The following is a 22,296-nucleotide window of genomic DNA, read 5'->3' on the forward strand; positions in this document are numbered from 1 at the left end:
TTATTTAAAAAAAAAAGAGAGAATGTCTGCGTTTCAAAGAAAATAATCAGCATTCCCCTGTATTGTTTTTGCTTGTATGAGGCATGTCACATGCGCTGTGACAGCCACCTGAAACTCATTAAAGATAAGACCATTTATGAGAAGAACAATCAACCATGACAACGGCACACTAGGGGAGAGTACACACAGACTCATTACATTCACATTCCCTGTTTCACATTCTCTGTTTTTCAATGCCAATCAAAGTGAGTGGAAAAACAGACCACTGCTAGTAGCATTATACGACTTCCATCGCATCTGATAGTCAATATAATTTTCAAGATGTGACTGTGATACCGGGCACAGTGAGTGAAGTTTGCAGGAAATGCATTGTAATGTTTTTTTTATCTTCCTCCAGGCTTATGAAACACGTGGCGGTGCATGCTTGATCTTCATTCATTCTGCTACACTGACAAACTGGAGCATGTCTGCTTGTAGCAGATGAAGCACTTTGGGGGGGTGGGGGGGGGAATACACACTGAACGCTGGGACAACTCTGGGCATGTCAGGGGACATGACATCACTAAGTGAACTCGCACACAATGTCAAAGAAGCAAAAGCATCTAGGGTGTGCTATATAGCAGTGGTTTTCAACCCTTTTCACATCAAGGTCCATTATTGTCTCCGCCAGGCTGAAAGGCATGGCGAGAGTATGTTTTGCACCCTGTCCATCCGTCCATCCGTCCGTCCGTGTGTCTGTCTGTGAACAGCTAATCTCCTGTTATAGCGCCACCAGGAGTCCGCTTTTTGCAAAACACTTTTGACAGTACTCCTACAGATTTTGTCCAAACATCACGCAAATCGGTACACAGTATCTCTACTAACTACTAACTGATTGGCTAAGATTCACATCCAAAGTTTGCAGTAGTGGCTTGTTTTGAACAAAATGCCGCAAATCATGAACGCAGCGTCCGATTGCGGTCAAACTTAGCACGCACATTCACACTATGTTGAGGAACAAAACACATTTTTGGAACAAAATGCCTCAAATCATGAATGCAGTGTTCGATTGCCACGCAAGGCCTAGGAAGAAATGGCACCCTTTTCACATTGGCCTATTATAGTGCCACCAGGAGGCCACAATAACCTACCTGACCTGGCGGAGACCTGTGCTCCGAGGAGCGCTTTCTCTAGTTTATTCGTCATTTGAGCCACGGACCACCGTTTGATGAGATTTTGCCTCTCAGACCCAAAACGTAGAATATTTTGTGATCGTTGGATAAGATTTTGTCCACAATTCCATGCTGTATTGATGATGGTACCATTAGGGGAGATAACAGGCAAACGTTGATCCAAATAACAATAATTGAATTAAGTCATGCAGATGTTTAACAATAATTTAACTCTTGAGACTGTAAAATGAAATTATAGTGTAAAATTAAATTATAGTGTAACATGAAACCAAATGGACCCGTAATCATGTTACACTATAAAGGGCATTTTGCTGTATAAGGGTCTATTTGGTTACCAACTCACCATCATTTAGCTGGGGACCACCTGGAACCCCCTCAAGGACCACTGGTGGTCCCCGGACCACTGGTTGAGAACCACTGCTGTATAGTTACTGATGTGCTACACATCCAGCATGGTCAGCGATTTTAAGTTTGACAAACAGATTAACTCGGCTTTTAGCCAAAGTCAAGTCTGCTGTAACCCTTTCTGATTTTGTACGTCTTATCCATGCTTTTATCTCAGCCCGTCTCGACTACTGTAATGCACTTCACTTGAAGTTGGCGTTAGCAAAGCCTGCTTGTCACGACTACAGTTAGTCCAAAACATGGCCGCTCGCCTCTTAACAGGGGCACGGAAGTAGGATCACATCTCCCCGCTTCTTGCCTCCCTACACTAGCTCCATGTTAGTTACAGGATTCAGTTTAAGATTTTAATGATTGTTTCTAAGTCTTTAAACGGGTTGGCACGATTGTACATATCGGAGCTTGTACCTCCCAATGACTCTACAAGGGTCTTGAGGTCTACTGACCAGTCACTTCGTAAGGTCCCACCAACAAAGCTGAAGACCCAGGGTCACGTTTGAAAACTCACTTGTTGAAAAGTCTGACTGAGAGTTGCTGTTTCCACTAGGCATTGTGTCTATATATTATGTTGTCATGTTTATTCATGTGTATAGTTATGCTCTTGCATATTTTAGTATTATTTTGTTACTGAGTGTACAGCACTTTGGTTCAACACTGTTTATTTAAATGTGCTCTATAAATTAAGTGGATTGGATTGACTTCCATGATAATGGAAATTGTCATGCAAATCATTTGATGGTAGACACTGCTCGTGTGACCCTGCTGCCTTGGCTGACGTTCTCAGCAAACATGTCAGTAAATAAACCCACACATGGGAAATGGGCCTATAAACCTTAAGTAGTAGCTATAGTGCTGCTAAAATTATAAGAAAATGTTGCACTTCATCTTGTTTACTTTCTAATCCAATTTCTGAGGGGTTGGACATAATCGATGCTTCAAATAGCCACCATCGCTTAAGACAGCGTGATCTAATTCCCCATAAACTGCTCACTAAATTGTCATTTCAGCAGGTGACAGCATGATTAATAGGATTCCACAAAAGGGAGAAAAACCTGAAAGTTCTCCTCATTCTAAAAGGACCACCATAGGATATGGAAACTGTGGAATACTGTGACTGACACATGACACTATATGCAGCAAAGGCTATAAAAAATTGTTCTGAAGTTAGGCCATGAAAGACAACTGAAGCTTTCTATAAACGGAAAAAACACAAGGGAGAGTGGATGAAGACTTCAAAACTTGCAGCGCTGCGTGTGTGGCCCTGGAGTGAGAATTCTTCACCTAGTTATATTTACAGTACTACCGCAGGATGGGGATCATGTTACCTGGCACCTGGCACAGCACCACGTAGAGAATACTGCAGCATCACGACTCATCAACACTTGAGTGTAAGACACACAGAGAAGTTAGAGCCAGCACTGGCACGCTCACTAGGGATGGGACGATATGAAAATCACATGTCACGATTATTGTGGCAAAAATAATTTGCGATTAACGATATTGCAATAATAAAAATATGCTTAAAACTTAAAATGCCACTTTTGTTAGCCACTTGAACCCCCAGCATCCCTATTCTGGGGGGAACGTTCGCCAAAAATAGCTGGCGAACGTTGCAACGTGTTGTGAGCTTGTAGATTTGCCAATCTACAAGCTCACAACACGAGAGATTTTTGGCGAATCAATTTGTGTAGAGTGAAATAAGAGCGTACCAAATGAACTCTTTACAGGACGGTTTTATCAAGTATAGAGGCTTTAAGTGGTACTGAATTGACAGCTCAACAAAAGCCAATTCATCCTAGTGTATGACGGAGGAACATTTCACGATGAATACAAATCTCTGGCGATTATATTGAGCGTTTTTTTAATCACGATAAACGATAATAACGATCATCGTCCCATCCCTAACGCTCACATGCTGGAAGACAAAGATCAACGTATACCGCAATTTCTTGCACGATATCGCTCACTCACTGGACGCCAGTACACAAGCTTTTCACATCGAGCCTGGATGATGCGACGACAGAGACACCATATGCCCTTGTTGGCACAGGTTGGGCTCCATTCTGTTTAGGGAGAGTAGAGGGATCCAGGTTAACAGCACAGGTCTGCTCTCCCTTCACCAAAGCTGACACGGCGTGCATGCTGGACCTTCTTGGTTATCACCAGTGGTGGAAAAAGTACTAAAATGTTTTACTTAAGTAAAAGTATCAATACTGCAATGTAGGAAGACAATGTAAAAGTCCGGAATTAAAAATGTACTTGAGTAAAAGTACAAAAGTATTGGTATCAAAATGTACTTAAAGTACCAAAAGTAGAAAGTACTCATTATGCAGACAGTCCCATTTCACAAGTTTTCAAATGTATAAAATGTAAAAAAATATATATTTTGAAAATAGCCGATGTGCAAGCTCACAATGAGTCGCATCACGACGCATTGTGAGCTTGTAGATCGGCTATTTTCAAATGGCCGAAATGTACAGTATATAGGGCTGAAGTGGGTAATGAATGTGTTGTAATAATAATCAAAATCTATAAAGTAAATACAATTTTCAAATAATTGTAGTGGAGTAAAAGTACAAGTACAGTACTTGAGTAAATGTACTTAGTTACTTTACACCACTGGTTATCACAGATCCATTAGCGAAACACACGGTTTGCTCCTGCATGTAATGGCCAGGCTCCTCCAACAGACAGGCTATCACCATGGGTAGTCGGCTAATGGAAAACTAAATTGGTCATTTTCCAAAACAAAAGTTAATATTGCCTCATACAGTTCAAGTGCTGTTTATTTAGAAATCTGCTTTGAATGTTGAAAGCAGATTGGGGACGGTTAAGTGACAATGACTTTGGGGATAATTGTCGTATATTGGTCCATTGATCAGACAGGAAAAACACTATTCCATAACTATTCCCTGAGTGCAAGAAGAACAAGGATCCAGTTTAAAAAAGGGTTTGTCCATAGAAATGCTTTTATTTCTACAGACGTTGACACCTGCATTGCCAATCACAGAGTGTACCTGAATCACCAAAACATTGTACTTTATACAGACAGACATTTGACTTAGGACCTCCTCCCCGTCCTCCTTCTCGACCACTCATAAACAAGCTTTTAGAAACAAAAGGCTTCTTGGCCAACCTTTCTCAGTCATCACAAGGAATTTAGCATCCGCCTAGATTTAAACATGTGACAATTTACTTTAACCCTTATCTATAAAACTATACTTTTACACAAGCTCATATTATGAAATCTTTGTTTAACATCTTATTAGCTTCAAATTAAGTCCACAAACATTATACATTCACAATTGCAAACAGCAGTTGTTTAGCCATCTTGACCTGGCTCCCATCACTACACATTTGCTGCCTGTGACCTATGCCCAGGAAGGAGTAATGCTTACTCTGATTAGTTTAAACTAGACCATACCCGGTCGACGCATCCGTGGGGGGATATGCGCACATGATCTGGCAACCCGGGAGGCGACATTGTTTGACACATAAACGCTAATAAGAAGCTGAGATTTGATGAAATTGAAAAACGGGCTTCACAGTTAAGTTCAGATGGTAATGGTCAATGGCTGTGTGCAAAATCAGAGCAATTGGTCCAGCCACTGAGGAGAACCGGGTAGCTTCACCTACCACTACAGACAGACAGACAGACAGAGGTTACTAGAATTATAGTAGGATGAATACAAAAGACTTCTTCTGATAATCAAGACAAGACAGAGGTTGTCAATGCCTCTGAACCAAGGAACAAAAGGTTTATCAAAATGACTGTTGTGCCTCTCACCTCTTACCTGGACTCTACAATGGCCAGGAACTCTGAACTGATTGCATTACAGCTGAGCCCACACAAAGTTGGGTGAAATCTCTCTCTGGCTTACATTATTTGACCAAAGGTCAAACTCAGTCCCAAATACAAACCTTCAAGTATTTTACCAATTAAATGGAATATCATAGAAATACATGCTCTCATGTTTGAAATGCTACTTTTAGTTCTGGATATACCATATAATTAAGCGGACAGATTTGTCACTGAATTATGCCCAGGACAGAGCTCCCATAGTCCTCAACTATAGTAAATGCTCCCAGACTACACTGATTTACACTACACTTTGGCTGACATTTAATTAACCACCCAATAATTTCTAAACGTAGCATCAATCTCACCCCCTCGCAGACTAATGGGATGGCTGAAGGGTTGAACTCACTACCAACGACTGTACAACACTTGTAAGTTGTTCTGGATAAGAGCTGCTAAATGTCCAAATTGTAAATTGTTCAATGAAGGAAAGATGAATCCTGCTGGCTGGAAAGTTATAGCTCATATAACCCAAGCTTGTTTAGTACAATGCAAAAACTACATCTTAGTTGATTCTCTCTCTCTCTCTCTCTCTCTCTCTCTCTCTCATAGTTGAACTTTTAGCACCAGCCTTCCATATTTTCTGGAGGAATACAAGACATCTGAGTGAGGAGGCTCCCATTTGGGTAGTCTGCGTGCGGACAACACTCACTAGTCTGTCTCAGCAGTCAGCACAAGTTCTTTTGTAGGCGAACAAGCGCATCAGTGTAATTCAGAATGCAGCCACATACAGCTGTAATTTCAAAGCCCTAGCTGAGTTAGCTCTGAGGCAAGTAATTCAAGGGACCAGAATTGGCTGGGCAGCAGAAAATTCATGTTTTATTTTATTTTTCAGCACATGAACTGTATGAAAGAACAACAGTGGCACTCCTTACGTTGTGCATACTTCTGAGGAATTCCCTGCACTCTGGAGCTTGTTCAACCAGTTATAAGCTGGAAAAAGTCCCAATGAAACGCCAACTTCCTTGTTATTGGATCCAAAGCAACAATACTAGGCTGGCTGCTAACAGAGTGTGTTAAAACAAGTCAGTCCTCAAGGGAACGTCTGCTCTACATTTCCATAGTATAATGTCACGGCATGGGGAACCATAATGTCACTGATTCAAAGACTAAAACACCCTTTGGGTGTATGTTCAATTTGTTAGCACAGCCTTCTTGCTGCTAGTGACATCAAGTCCAGCTCCAACACAACACAAAACAACAGTCTTGCATGTCTCCTACCATCTCACTATTCCTTTTCCTATCTCACTATACTATCTCATTTAGAAATCAGAAACAGATTTATCCTGTGCACTGTAATTACAGATATATTGTTGTAGTCAATAGTAATTCAAAGACACATGCTGTAAAACGGAATATTTAATACTTGTTGGCAAGTTAACTATATACCCATTTATAGCAATTGCCCGGAGGAGTAATTGCAGGGATAATGAGGGTTATATGTATAATGTGTACACACACCTGGTTCCTGCCTAGTAGCACCAGAATTTGCTGCTGTTGTTCAGGGAGTAACTAAGTCTTGCCACAGGGCACCTTGGCAGTAGTGGATGGTGAGGCAGAGGGCTGCATGTCTCATTCACAACAAACACTCAGAGCTTCCCAACCAGGATTTTAATAAGCAGCCCGAAAGTCAGATATCAACTGAAAACCAAGACTGAATATAGTCAATTCAGGGATGTGTGGGACAACCACTTGGGGATATTATTAGTATACAATAAGGCATTAACGTGTTCTTCTGTGTCTGCCCCTCTCAGCAAGGGGACTTAGTCCTAACCCCACAATCATCTATAAATAACCTACAATAACCTGTCCATTTTAAGCAGGGGTTCCCAAACCTTTTTCAGCTTGAGACCCAAAAGAGGAATTAAGTGTATCCCCTGGACCCAAACTAACAAAAACACATAATGAATTCATCACTTAAGTGTTGTGGAGTTAATAGATCTGCGATCTTCACTATTTGTGAGCATTTCTGAAACTCCCCACTTTTTTTACTACAGAAATTGTAGTAAATGTCAAACTAAATAAATGGGACATTTGCTCGAGACCATCATCCAAAATGATTAGGCAATAGGCACACCTTTTTAGTCCATTGCCTCCAGCTGTACTGGTTTCACTACTGTACGTCGAACTTTCAAGCTCATCAATTCAGATACACTTACCGTGACTGTCCTCAAATAAGATGAAGTCATTGTTCTGCTGCCTTGGTGGCAGTCTAGTTATTACTTTGTCTCTTCTCCAGAGGCAATCAGTCAGATATTGCTTATTAATGTCCCATTTTGTTCCATCTGCAAAGGGTTATAAATTGATAATCATCTGACTGGAGTTTTATCTAAGCCTTGGCATAAGCAATTTCCGTTAAAGCAGTTCAAATTGACCATTTCTAAATTGTTAGAATGACAGAGTACTTGGACAAAAACACTGTAAAGGAATTAATTTATGGAATCACGATTCTCTCACACGACACAATTCTAATTTGTTCTTTAAAAAGCATGTTTTTACATTTAATGAGGTTGGTGTTGTCTGGCGGCTGGGGTTTTGTGATGTAGTGTTTTTTTGTCCTTCATTGCTAAATCATATTGGATGATATGGCGACGTTTGAGGTTGGTTGTAGAATGTTATACAGTGTTACTTTTTCAGTACAAACACATCATCACTCGCCATGAGGATTCTTTGTGTTACTATGTTTTTTTTAGCTTGATAACGTTCTGTCATACACTATCTTCTTTGGCCTACGCTGTCCGAGTAGGCTAATGATAATCTGTGTTTATGCCTCCATCAACACATGCTGTGCCGGGTTAGTAAGCAACAGCAGCGTGACTCAAGGGAATCATTGTCATTTTAATTAAAAATGAGAACGCATTGATGTATGTATTGAGATTAATCGTGCAGCCCTAATGGGCCTCCCTGTCCAATCTTGCATCAAAGCAAGGATTAAAGGGATATTCCACCGCACCTCAAGCCGAAATCAGGCTGTTCCAGTGTGTCTCAGGAGCGGTTTTGATGTAAGGTTACATTTTAGGTCATGACAAAGATGTAATCTTACATCTTTTTGTTCTGTGCCTTGCACCCTGTGACCTAAATAAAAAAGGCTCAAATTGTCCGAGGTGCTCCAGTGCCAATTCTTTATTCGTGTATCAAAGCAGTTTGTGAAGTCGCAGGAATCATAATGCATTGGTGAAACAAAAAAAGGTTGACTGCTTGTATGCATGCCATGTCCTAGAGTGACAACGGTCTACACCTCATTTGGTCAAATTGTAATAACCCTGTTGGCTGTAAAAAATAAATAAAAAAAGCCTAGGCATAAAGAATGGGGCTAGGCCAGAGAAAAGTGCAGACAGGTCATAATTAGTTGGATTTAAGTGATTGTCACTGCTGAGTCAAGCTGCCAGAGCCTGAATAGTGGGTCCAGGAGTAGAATGTAAAACAACCCAGCATCCTTCATCGGTGACAAAGAGAGACAATGAGGCCTGTGAGTGTGAGGCCAGGCTGACCAGGAAGAGAATGACTCATCATTGCTGCGGGACAAGGAACCCTTTCAGGGTCAAAACAGGTACTTAGAAACGCTCAGTGTAACGACTCTCTCCAGACCCCCTAAGGACTGAACACACAAAGATCCATGGTGAACTGAACAAGTATTGAAGGGGTCTGAAAAGCATTTTAAATATAAAGAGGAACCTTTCTCTCTGCTCAGGTCCAAAGGGATGTGTTCAGTTTTGCACCGTTCTCTCAAGAGAATGACCTGCCTTGTCTTGTGTTACAGTTAGCGCCCATGGTCAATGGAGGCGTTGTGATAAGGCCTGAAGCACCCAACATGCACTAAAGTGGTGACAGCTCACACATTCTCAAATCTCTCCAGCATGACTCCGACTAAGTCCACTCCAGCCTTTGCCCACTAGAAAACATTATCAGGGGTGATAAGATGGTGAAAAAGTGAAACCGGCAAGGCTGAAAGAAAAACTCATGGCTGGTTGTCACGTGATGGTTGTCAAGACACATTCGGAAAGATTAGTGACGAATACACTTCAGCTAGCAAGGTATTCTTCAGCCACACAGAAACCAATTGATGGTTGGTTTCTCTGGATTTCAGTGTTTGCTGCTTAGGGTTGTGTTCCATCCATTGAATGGATGACAAATGACAAACTTCACCAACAAGTTCAAGCAGGTGATTCAAGGACGTGCACTTTGTTCTTACTCCACTCCCTACTGAGAACCTTTATGGGCTAAGGTCATCGAAGACAATTCACATACTGTATTATAACAGCCTGTTGCACTATAGTTCACCCCCGCCCCCCCCCCCTTTGTCGGGAGTCTGGCTCTGGCTGCACGTTATCATCTTCAAAGCCAGGAACTGTGCCTCGTTGCCAGGTGATCAAATTTTCAAAGCTGGCAACCAAAGGATGAATAGTGCATAAATGATAAGGGGAGAAAACAATTGTGCCTCCTCTTTGTCGAGGTGGACAGATGGACAATAAAGGGGCCGTCCTCTCCTTTGTGTCGTTTCCAAAAGGCATCATCATTTTTTAGCAATGTTTAACACCCAAACATCCTGACATTCAAAGAAGTGTTTTTCTTTTCATCTGACAAAATCACAAACCCTTTGTATTCAGACTGATGCGGACCTTCCTCCAGTCTAAAACCATGTAAAAGATGCCCCCAATTTGCATTTGTGAGTCACGGTCCTATTTCTGGATGCAGGGCAGGCCATTGTGTTCTGCGTCTTTCATACATAAGGCCTGTTACGGTTTAAATGATTAAGAGACAACAGACAACTAGTTTATTTTAGTGTTAGGTCTGCAGTTAAATCTACACAGAGAGATCATTGGTACACAGACGATTTCTTCACATATTTACATTACTACTAGTCAAGTCAAGTCAAGTGTATGTGGTAATGCCAACAGGCCTCATTGTTCCATATTAAAATGTCATGTATGAATCACACTGTAGCAAATCATTGGAGTAAAATGTTGCATAGCAACATTGGTAAAAAGCATTATTTTACAGAGTTAGATTTTTTTTGTCATGTCCAGACCCATTGTAACACTCCAGAGCAACTGTTGTGGTTTAAAAACAAGCCTAAACACAACAAAAAAAACTTAAAATGCACATCTGTTCCTAAAATTAACACCTCACTAGTGTATTTAATTTTAATCATGGACCTCATATTGCAATAAAAGTTAATACAAATGTGTGTGATATAACTGTAATCCGATGTTACAGACAGAGAGAACGTAGGACCCATCCTTGAATGTGGCACAAGGACATTTAGTTCATTAACTCTTTGCCTGCCACTAACGAGATTTCTCGTCAGATTCTGCTAAGGCGCAGCCTGCCACTGACGAGTTTGACGAGATTTGTGTTTTCAGTGGTTTTCCACCAGATGGCGCTGTTTGCTAACCTATGAATGATTCCTTGCCTGTCAGAAAAGGAGAGACCCGGAAATTACTTAATTCTAAAAAAAAAAAAAAAAAATCTAAAAAAACAGCTTGTTTACTTCCTGTTTATTCGTTGTGGAAAAATGGCAACAAAAAATGCATTGTCATTTAGTCCACCACATAATACCACAATATTACAGTCCAGTTGTATAAGCCTGCAATATCTCAATTGAGATCTAAAAAGTAACAACAACATTACAAAACAGAATGAGAGTGAGCGAGCGTGCGCAAGGGGGCCCCTGTTTATTTGAGAGGAATTGCACACAGAGAGAGCAAGCTGTGCGTGCGTGTGTGCGTGCGTGCGTGTGCATGTGCTTAGATGAATAGATATAGACCTGGTGTCACAAATATTGGTAAAGCAATGTTGATACTGCAGTATTAAATAGTTAGCTACGATATTTGAAAAAATGCTTCAATCAGCAGCATGGACCAGGAAAGTCCCAACGCTACGCAACTGGTGTTATTATAAAACATTTAGAACACGTGCGCTCCTTCTCTGTTGCAGCCAGGGTTTTATTTTTTTAGGTTGCAGGTATGAGGGGATATAATTCCTTTGTCACTTAGCCTGTAGAGTAGAGTAGAGTGAGTGAGTGACTAATAGAGAATTATTTAATGACTATCAATAGCATCCCGTCTTGGTCTCGCGCATATATCACGGGAGCCTTGCATGTTTTCGTGAGACGTCGGTTAAAATGAATTGGAATAAAAACAAATGTATCGGGTCTGGATCAATCGGTGATCAATCGTATAGTGTGAAAACCACAACTATATTATGACAGCCGATTTCAAGAAAGAGACTTGTGTAGTGTGAAATGCTAAACGATCTGATGACCCCCCCGACCACTTTAAAAGTCGTACAGTGTGTAGCTGGGTATGGGGAGGGAGTAGGAGTCCGTTTGTCTCCAGAGTCCAGACATCAGTCACATCAGAGAGGTCAAAGTTCTGCTTGCCTTATCACAGACTGACAATCTAATCTTGTGATCTCGTGTAGAGTTTGAGTGAGAGAGAAGGTCTGGCTGGGTATGCTGACAGACAACATGATGGCAACAAAGAAAGATTTATATAAAACCCACTTTACTAAAAAAACAATGACACTTTCACCTGTGGCACAGTGCAATGGGGACTTTTCTGTTGCCCACGGCAGTCTAAAACGACAATATATCAAGACAACTTCTGAATCTTCCAGTTTAATTTGCTTAATTAAGGACAAGACAATCAGATGGTAAATTAACTTATTGGAAATCTAACAATTTTTTATTTTATTGGAAAGTAACAAAAGTAATATGAGCAGATTAAATTGTTTTCAACTATGTTTCCCATTAGTTATGTTCAAAAGATCCAAAAGACAAAACACAATTAAATCCTTTTCAAGCCTGGTTTGCAGAAGTCCTCAAAAGTTAAAAGAATAATGTTTAGAAAATAAATCTATTAAGTCCAACACCCTTGAACCAAATTAATTACAAATCATATATAAACAAAAGTAACTCCTTAGAACAACTAAAAACTAAAATTAAAAGAACAGTGATGAATTCAAGGAGTCATCAAATAATGTAAAAGAAAAATGAACATGGACAACTTAAACTGGTCTCTGCAAAGAAATAAGGAGTTGATGGAACTACTACTGTCACACTTCTCTGATGGGGATAAATCCTAAGCTGATCATTTTGTGAATACAAGTGTGTTTAATAATGTATTCTTTGTACATGTGGGCATTTCTCTTGGAGAAGTCCAAACGGTGGAAGTCCCCTTGATTATATAGAAAAGATGGTTGTTTTTCTCTATTATGTTATCGGAACTTCCTGACACCAAAGAGGTATTTGAATATCAAATACAATCTTAAATTATCAACAGCACAACATGATAATTAATACTACTCTTGTGAAAGAGGTAAGAGATCCACCATGACTGACCCACTAAATTACATTGTTGTGACTTCCCTAGAAACTGGTGTTGTTCCTGGAAACAACAAAGATCATCCAACTTTTTAAATCTGATGACCCAGGTTCTTTCACAAACTACCATCCAGTTAATCACATCCAGAACACAAGAATCCAAAACAACAGATAGAGCAACTGCTATCTGCTACCCCTGCCGAAGTCACAGCTGTGTGTGTGTGTGTGTGTGTGTGTGTGTGTGTGTGTGTGTGTGTGTGTGTGTGTGTGTGTGTGTGTGTGTGTGTGTGTGTGTGTGTGTGTAAAGACACATGGAAAGATTGACAAATCTTTCCATTTGTCAATACTGATCTTCAAACCTACAAAAGCTTAAGGGGCCGTGTCCACAGAAAGTGTTTTTTTTTTCATCTGTCAGTCTTTTCAGCATTATGTATTTTTGTAAATACACTCTTCCCAGCGTTGAGCATTGCATTTCAGTGCTCTCAGTGTCCAGCATTATTTGGTAGGAGCACTCAATTACAAAATAGTTCACCTTTTGGAGTGGAGCACCACTCAATGTCAACCAATCAATCAAAATCGAGGAGAGACAGGGCTTAGTGGAAAACTGTCAAGCCCCACTCCCCTCCCCTATCTTAATATTATCTTGGGGGGTTATCAGGTTTCTGCAACAGACAGTGACAACTGTCTGTCTGTGTTTGTGGCACCATATGGATATTGCTTCTGGCTCTGTGTTGTGTCACTCATGTGATACAAATTTGGGGTTGATTGGATGATGCGTTCATGATTTATTGGAATTTTCCAAAAAAACGATTGGTCCGGCGATTTGTGAGATTAGCTTTACAAACACAGGCACTGGCAGACACACAGACAGACTCTCCGATCTCCGTCTCTGGCCTGGTGGAGATAATTAAGAAAACATTGTAAAAGACACACTGCAGTATATCGGTCTCATTAGCTGTGCGATGGGTGTGGTGTTTTAAGGATATATACCTATAATCTCTCCCACACAGTCATTAGAGATTAGGACAGTGTCACGTCCAGTGTGAGCTGAGGTAGGGTGAGCCAACCTCCTACAGGCCTACCTTTGGACTCCATTGTGAGTCACTATTAGGATATGTGCTCTAGCCACCACTGTATCACCACTGGGTTTGTTTGATTAGCCAGGACAACATTTTTCTTTCTCTTCTCTTGCCCCAATTTCTTTTTCTTTCTGCGAAAAGGTTAAATACGGAGTCCCACAAGGCTCTGTACTTGGACCAATACTATTCACTCTATATATGCTTCCCTTAGGTGAGATAATTAGGAAACACTCTATAAATTTCCATTGCTATGCAGATGATACACAATTATATCTATCAATGAAGCCAGATGAAACAGATCAACTGGCTAAACTTCAAGCATGTCTTATAGACATCAAGAGTTGGATGACCCGTAATTACCTACTCCTCAACTCGGACAAAACTGAAGTTATTGTACTCGGCCCTAAGCACCTCAGAGATAAATTAATCGATGAGAATTTTACCCTAGATGGTATTACCTTGACCTCCAGGGCCACTGTAAAGAATCTGGGAGTCACGTTTGACCAAGACATGTCCTTTCAGTCCCACATAAAACAAATTTCAAGAAATGCCTTTTTTCACCTGCGTAATATTGCAAAAGTTAGGCACATTCTGTCCCAAAATGATGCAGAAAAACTTGTCCACGCATTTGTTACTTCTAGGCTGGACTATTGCAACGCCTTACTATCAGGCTGCCCAAGTAAGTCCCTAAATAGCCTGCAGCTTGTCCAGAATGCCGCTGCGCGCATACTGACAGGAACCAGAAGAAGAGATCATATCACTCCTTCATTGGCCTCTTTGCACTGGCTCCCGGTTAAATACAGAATAGAGTTTAAAGTTCTCCTCCTCACATACAAGGCTCTCAATGGACAGGCACCAGTATATCTCAAAGAACTCATCGAGCCCCGTAAACCAGCCAGAACACCACTGCGTCCACAGTATGAAAAAATGCTTACGGTTCCAGTAAACCCCCAAAAAACTAGAACAGGAGGTAGAGCATTTAAGTTTCAAGCACCTCAGCTGTGGAACCTTCTCCCAGTCTCAGTCCGTAAAGCAGACACACTCTGTATATTTAAAACTAGACTAAAAACCTTTCTCTATGATAAAGCCTATAGCCGAAGTGTATAGACTCAGTCCCCCTATAGTCATCCTCTCTCCCCCACCTTCCCCTTTCTCCTCTCTCCCCTCGTCCTCTCTCTTCCCGTCCTCCCTTTGGTTGTGTGGGTTTGTGTCCCATTGGTACAATCGTAATTAACCCTGTACGGATTCACGCTCTAGTAAGGCCTGCCACTAATTCTACAACCGGGGACTCGTTCCCCGGAGTTTCTTCTACCACCCACGTCGCAGGTCCATGGACTATTACTATGGACCCCCAGCTGCGGCTCAAGACTGTGACTGCGGACCGGGCCTGGGCCTCTCCATGGAGTCTATGGACTGTTACTACGGACCCCCAGCTGCGGCTCAAGACTGTGACTGCGGACCGGACCGGGCCTCTCTCCATGGAGCACGACCTGGACACGACCGTGGACTTCTACTACACTACACTATACCGCATATTATATTATCTTAAACATTTTTATATTATTCCATTATATACTGCATACACACTATTGCTGTACTATATTATACTATCATATGCTAGTATCTTACACTATTATATTTGCTATTATTGTTATTGTTACTGCTTGCACTGTATCTCTTTCTGTCTCTCCTCTGTCTGTCCCTTTCTCTCTCTCTTCTTTCCCCCAACACGGTCGAGGCAGAAGGCCCCCGCCCTAGAGCCTAGGGTCTGCCTGACGTTTCTTCCTGTTGAATTAAGAGGGAGTTTTTCGTTGCCACTGTCGCAAAATTGCTTGCTCAGGGTGGGATGTTGGGTCTCTTCTCTACATGTAAAGTGTCTTGAGACAACTTGTTGTGATTTGACACTTTAATAAAATTGAATTGAATTGAATTGAATTGAATAGAACTTTTTTTGCACAAATTCATTACCAAGTTTGTTTTGTTTTTCCTTCAGAAAGAAATACATTAAGTTTTAAGAAAGTTTTATTTGTTTTCACAATGAATGGTATGAAACATTATATGATTATTCTGTTCTGGAAGATGTGATATGGATGTACAGTAGAGACCTATACATTCCATTTCTTTATTTTGGGAGATTTTGAAGAGGTGTTAAGTGATCCCTCAATTATAGAGATATAATTGTTATATAGAGTTATCATATGTATGTTGTGTATTGTACTGTTACCGTATGTTGTGGTGCCTTTTTCAGTTATAAGATAAACAAGGAGTGGATGGAGCTAATAAATAAATATAAACATAAACTTAGATTGTTTCCTGTTACTATTAGTTTTATGCCTCAAGCTGCTGATACTAATAATGTTTCCCTGCCTGGTCATCATGAATCTCAGCCCATCTCAGATGTACAGTAGTCTTTAAGTGAACCACTTGCTAGGAAAACAAACACTACCTTAACAATATTACAAGACTCACACGGGTAGACTCACACGGATAAAGGGGTAGTAGACCTTTCACAATGATAAAGGCGTTGTAACCACCAACACTGTAGAAATATGTGATGTGCTTGAATAATTCTGACTAGTAACTACGAAACACATTATTTGCTCTGTTCTTTTCATTCAGTAGGCAACAGTCTCTATAGGCTTAAAACAGCGCCACAAATATAACTACACAAAACATGCTACTAAACATGCCACTAAACATAAGCTTAAGATGCAAAACATCAGGGCATGCAGAAAAGTAAAGGACACTGTCATCAGCTTCCGGAAAAGCAAATCTGATTATTATTATTTCTATTCAATGAGGAAAAAGGTGGGACTGCTAAATGACAAAAGGAAGACAGGTTGCATTTTTTGTTTTAACAAAAAAAAAAAAATGTTGGACGTGACTTTTTGTTTTGCACCTCTACATGGTAAGGTGAAACGTTCTTCCACTGTGATAATGTGTTACGCTAATTAAGCATTTTGTACGTTTGCTCAGGATGTGGTGTGTGTGCCTTTCCATGAGAAATACATATTTACAGTACTATGGCTTTGATGTTTGTGGTCCTTAGACTTCCATTGTACATGAAACCATGTGGCAGTGCATGAATACACTCCTTTTATTTCAATAACTGGAGTGGAAGTTTAACGAGAGAAAACAATTACTCTTTCTACTTCCGTAAAAAAAAAAAAAATCCTACTTAGTTAGTAATGGTTCGGGTCTCCTACCTGAACCATTAATGCCTGCCATGTCCACCATGACAAATATTGACCACTGATAACAGTAGCCTGCCGCCCTACAATGCAAATTCCAGTGTCAATTTAACTATGAGACTGTAAAAATGAACCCATACACATTCATTTCTACACTCTCAAGTGTTCACCAAATTAGTTCTATAACTGTGTGCATATAGGCTAATGTGTGTGAATAACAAAAAAAAAAAACGTAATTTGGAGTGTCATGGCCGGTGCCCTTAACTTGCACTCTTAAAAGTTTATTTTCCCATGTGAGCTTTGTCAATGTGAGACTTACAGTACGTGACACAATAAACTCATTGTAGAGAGTTTTATAGCCACCTATAACCAGGGAAACATACAACTCATGTGCCCCACCTTACATCCCACATACCACAGCAATACATTATCAGGTTTAATGCTGATAGCAGTCTCAAGGCCAATCTTGAATTTGACCCCTCCTGAATGTTTGATAAGGCTATAAACTATCACTGGCATTCTTACCCACCACAATCATCCTTGGCAACAATTGTGTTTGGAAACAGTGTAGTCTTGTAGCATAGAGCGGCAAGCCCCTGTGAAGCCTAGCTTAATTATTCACATAGTACTATAAATGCAGAATGGGGTAATTTAGATAATAGCTTGTTAACATTGATCCTTTGATAATGTTTAACTGACATTTATTTTAAATGTGCAGAGATTACTACAACTGACAAATTAATTTATAACTTTGTTTTAGCTGTGTGGGCGTCTGGTGCAGCCTAGAAAATCACAGGCCAAGTTCGTTGAGTAGAACATTACGAGTGAGGAGAAAATCTCATTTCTGTGCACCAATGATCTGTATCACAATTAGTGAAGCTTTAATTAGGGAACTGCAAATATATAGGAACACACTCTATTAAGATATTGTTAGTGTAACTGTATACCATGGCAACGGCCTCATAGATTGAAGAGCTTTCCCACTGGGGAATATTGATTCACGAGTTGCTTTTACCAAAGATCGGTCTTGAAGAAGGGCCAGGCAGCGAGTACAGGCTGTGCTGTACACAGATAATTGGGCATCATTGTGCCTATGGGCTGGTGAGTTATTAGGTCCAAGAGGATAAATCACATACTGGGCAGATACGGAGAAGTGTAGTGCAGCGACACAGTGAATTACCAACTGCCCATTTTCCAGCAGCCCAGACAGAAACTGAAGGTCACCATAATCTGCTGCTCCGGACACTCCCTCCCTCTTTATCGTTCACTCACATCTCATTGAAATCTAACTCAGCTTCGTAGACTCTGTATCGCCACCCATCATTCTCATCCCTCTCTTTTTCACACTGCGCCCTTCATATGCTTCTCTCCTGTGAACCCCCCTCATACAAGATACAGTAAGCATCCCACTGGGCAAATTGAGCTCAGTCAGGCTCCTGTGACTGTCGCAGGGAACTGACAAGCTGCTGGCCTGGTACCCAAACAAAAGACAGCAGGGGACACTGCAGGCCAGGGCACGGTAGAAAGCATGTTGTATTAGGCAAGAGAAAAGCATTAACAAAGATGGTGAGAAAGGACATAGGGAGGGACTGGAGGCAAAGCAGGATATTGTATATTTGGAAGAGTAAAGGACTGAAGGGACTGGGAGAGGAGGACAGTGAAATAATAAGAGAAAATGTACATCAGGTGAGGACAGAAACCTGTGTGTCTGTCAAGGTTGGGGGACGTATTCAAAATCAAGCGAAACCATAGATAACTGATTCTGTATCACAGAATCAACTATTTTAGTACCATTCGTTCTGGTAAAATGGCTCACAAAATGTGTCAGTCATTCGACTCCTGATTGGTTGAAGTAAAAGTGTCTGTGACTGTGACTGATTGTGGAGTGACTGTCTTCTATGTTTGCGGTTTCAGATTTCCAAACACACTGCACACTTGACTTCATTGCAATGGTGTGAATGCTTTGCCTTATAACAGTGAAACTCAATAGACAGACTACTCCTCGGCTCGTTATTAATAACCTTCTGCTAGCCTGCTGTGCAGTGTGTACTGCATCAATTGTGCTTAGTCATGCGAAACTACAAGGAGTAAGCACAACTCAAATTGATCTCATTACAAAACAGCAGACAGATCTGATGACTTAACCAGTCGACGGGAAGAAAAAGGGGGAAAAACACGTTGGATGACCTGTACAGTGCATGACTCTACCAATGAGCTTAGTTATCTTATTCTATCTTGTCATCGCAGAGTAAAGCACCATATCAAAACATGATCTAATCTTTCCACTGAGCAATGTAAGCCATATCTGTGAATGTAACTGACTGAATATTATACAAATAATATAGGCTTAGAGTGCTATACAGTATTTTAGTGTACTGTAGTTCAGAGGATACCCTGATGAAACAGATACCTTTATTTAGTTTGATGTAGGGACATGTGGTGCATTTAGGTGTAACTTGACTGCAGATGGATGTAGTTCCCAGATGTTGACAGTACATAATAGACTACATCTCCTGAACTAATACAGGCTGTATTGAGTTAAATCATTTTGACAGCACCTACAGAGACTACATCACCAGACTGTACTGAGTTAGTTCATGTTGACAGCACCTACAGAGAAACTACATTGTCAGTCTGTACTGAGTTAGTTCATGTTGACAGCACCTACAGACTACATCAGCAGACTGTATACTATTGAGTTAGTTCATGCTGACAGCACCTACAGACTACATCACCTGATCTTACTGAGTTAGTTAGTTCATGTGGTTGGTGGTTGTGGACTTCACCTGTAGACAAGACTAAACTAGCATTTCCTGACGTCTGGTCATCACGACGCCGGCACGCACACCGCAGGGCTCGTTCAATACTCACCTAATTTCATTAAAGAGGCCAGCAGGACCCATAACGAGATCTCGAACGGGGTCTGTATGTGGTGGTAATCGATCCCGAGGACGGGAAAGGACTTTTTAGTGACGTTATGATGTCCTCGTCCATGTCCTTGGTCGTCCATTCCGCCGTAACTATCGGGGGGCTTCTGGTGGGTGGTGTGATCCGGGGAGCTGGCAGCCCCGAGGGGCAGAACCGTGCCCTGCAGAGACACCAGCACCAGCAGCACCAGCAGACCCCGTTCAGGTAAAGTCTGGAGGAAACCGGCAGGACTCCGTGAAACAACTCTCTTCGAAGAAGGCATGGTGACTGCTGACATCCAAGTCGCTGCTGCGACTCGGTAACGTATGCTGGAAAACAAGCCGGTTCCAAGGAAGTTGGCGGTAACTTACTTGTCTCAATGAAGTTAATAACTAACTAGTATTAACCTGTGTGGTTCTTCTGAAACCAAAACAAATATCCATTTGTTGTTTGAGAGGTTGCTTTCAGTTGGTCACCGCGGCCAGGTGAAACGTTTCGTTACTTTATCGCACTAAGGCAGCAGGGCCGTCTGGGGAAAGAAAAGCAGGAAACGAATCCTTCAACCCGCGAGGAGCGCGGTGCTTTATCAACAGTACTGTCAAACAAAAGCCCTCAAAACTTAATTCCTCAAAAAGTGACAAGAGGAAGAAAGTTGTCTTGTCGGCGACCGGGCTGTCATTGATGGAGTGAATGTCCTCCTTGTCCGTGAAAAGGTGTCATTGTGGACGCTGACGAGCAGAAGGACAACGGCATCTCCTCGGCTCTTCTCCCCTCCTCCCAACCGCCCTGGGAAGTCACTGTCCACGATGCGAGACAGCAGGGCTCAGCACACGTTGTTGACCTTGAGATAGATTGAAAGAAGCGGTCGCGTTGCATTTTTAAGAAGTGTCCCTCCTATTAATTCAACTTTGAGGAATCATGTCCGTGAATGCGGCATTTTCATCATTTCCTCCCGTCCGTCCCCTGGTCAGACAATACTACCGTGTGTTGGCTGAGCTCTGCTCTGATCCTGCTCAAGCAGTCAGTGCTGTAGGCTATTTACACACCAGGGGTTGACTGAGTGCTCCTGCGTGCAGTGATGTACATCAGCTAAATACACACAACCTTCACAACGCACACCCTTTCACGGATGATATCTAGATGGGAGGAGGAGGAGGAGGAGGGGGATGGAATGGAGGAGATGGGTGGGAGGAGGTGGGGGCGGGTGGCCTCACTATAGTGACACCTATTGGAGAGGAGGCTGAAGGTGATCTATCAACATCTGTTAAAACAGTGGTGGAAGAGGTTTCTTTTTTAACTTATGTAAAAGTAACAATACCACAGTTGGAAAAAATGCTTTGTTCCAGTAAAACCCCTGCTGTCAAAATCTTACTTAAGTCAAAGGACAAAGGTATACGTTGGATCAAAAATATATTTAAAGTAGCAAAAGTAAAATAACTCATTATGCAGAAGCTGAATGCTAATTTCAGAATCATATATCATGTTAGTGGACAATACTGATCATTGCCCACTTAAGCCCTATTTCATACTTCATAATTACTGATCATTAACCAATAACCACTTAAAGGAGTAGTTCACCCCAAAAATTACTTATTTTCTATCAATTACACACCCCATGAAGTATTGAATTCATGGAGATTTTTTTGTTTCTGTCGCATTCCTAAGCCAAAAAGTGTATTACCGGCGGTCTCTCCGGTAGGAGACTCAAAGGAGACTCTTTGAGTCTCCTACCGGATACATTACCATATTTCCGCCAGTCATCAAATTATTGGCATAGGAATGCGACAAAAACTAACAAATCTCCATGAATTCAAGGCCTCATGTGTTGTGTAATTGATTGAAAATCAATTTTTGGGTGAATTACACCTTTAAGCCCTATTTTATACAAAATAATTGATTTGAATAATTATTAATCATCTAAATGATCTTAATCATCTACATCTGAAAAGTAACTAGAATCTAAAGCTGTAATTGTAGTAGAGTAAAAAGTGCAATATTTGCCTATAAAGTATAACACATTTAGATACGCCAGTCAAGTAAAAGTACCCTGAAATTAAAGCTGCACTATGTAACTTTCCTCTTCGACCCCAGATTTGAACCCGGTTTTCTGCACAAGTGCTGACATTTTTTACCATTGAGCTAATAGAGCTGGCCTGCTTGCTCAGGAGATAAATTGAATCTTGACCATCAGGTCAAAATTGGTGTCAGATCCTGTGTCTAGGTGAGACATGACCTTTGACACGATCTAAATGTCTCAATAGAACAGTAGGGAGACAAATTACAACCACCTCAATTGTATAAGTTATATTGTATTAATATACTCTACCATACAGATTGGACAAAATTACATTTTGTTAATTAA

General features: G+C 41.1%; 1 protein-coding gene across 1 annotated transcript in view; it reads right to left on the reverse strand.

The window, feature by feature from the left end:
* Window positions 1-21,044, reverse strand: part of slc9a1a (solute carrier family 9 member A1a) — a 58,254-nt gene extending 37,210 nt beyond the window's left edge. The window contains exon 1 of the mRNA XM_084053620.1: window positions 19,899-21,044. Coding sequence (XP_083909746.1) covers window positions 19,899-20,232 — 334 coding nt within the window. The 5' untranslated portion in view covers window positions 20,233-21,044. The remainder of the gene's footprint in view (window positions 1-19,898) is intronic.
* Between the last annotated feature and the right edge of the window lie 1,252 nt (window positions 21,045-22,296).

The sequence above is a fragment of the Gymnoscopelus microlampas genome, assembly GCF_963454915.1.
Source record: "Gymnoscopelus microlampas genome assembly, chromosome: 3".
In the NCBI taxonomy this organism is placed as follows: domain Eukaryota; kingdom Metazoa; phylum Chordata; class Actinopteri; order Myctophiformes; family Myctophidae; genus Gymnoscopelus; species Gymnoscopelus microlampas.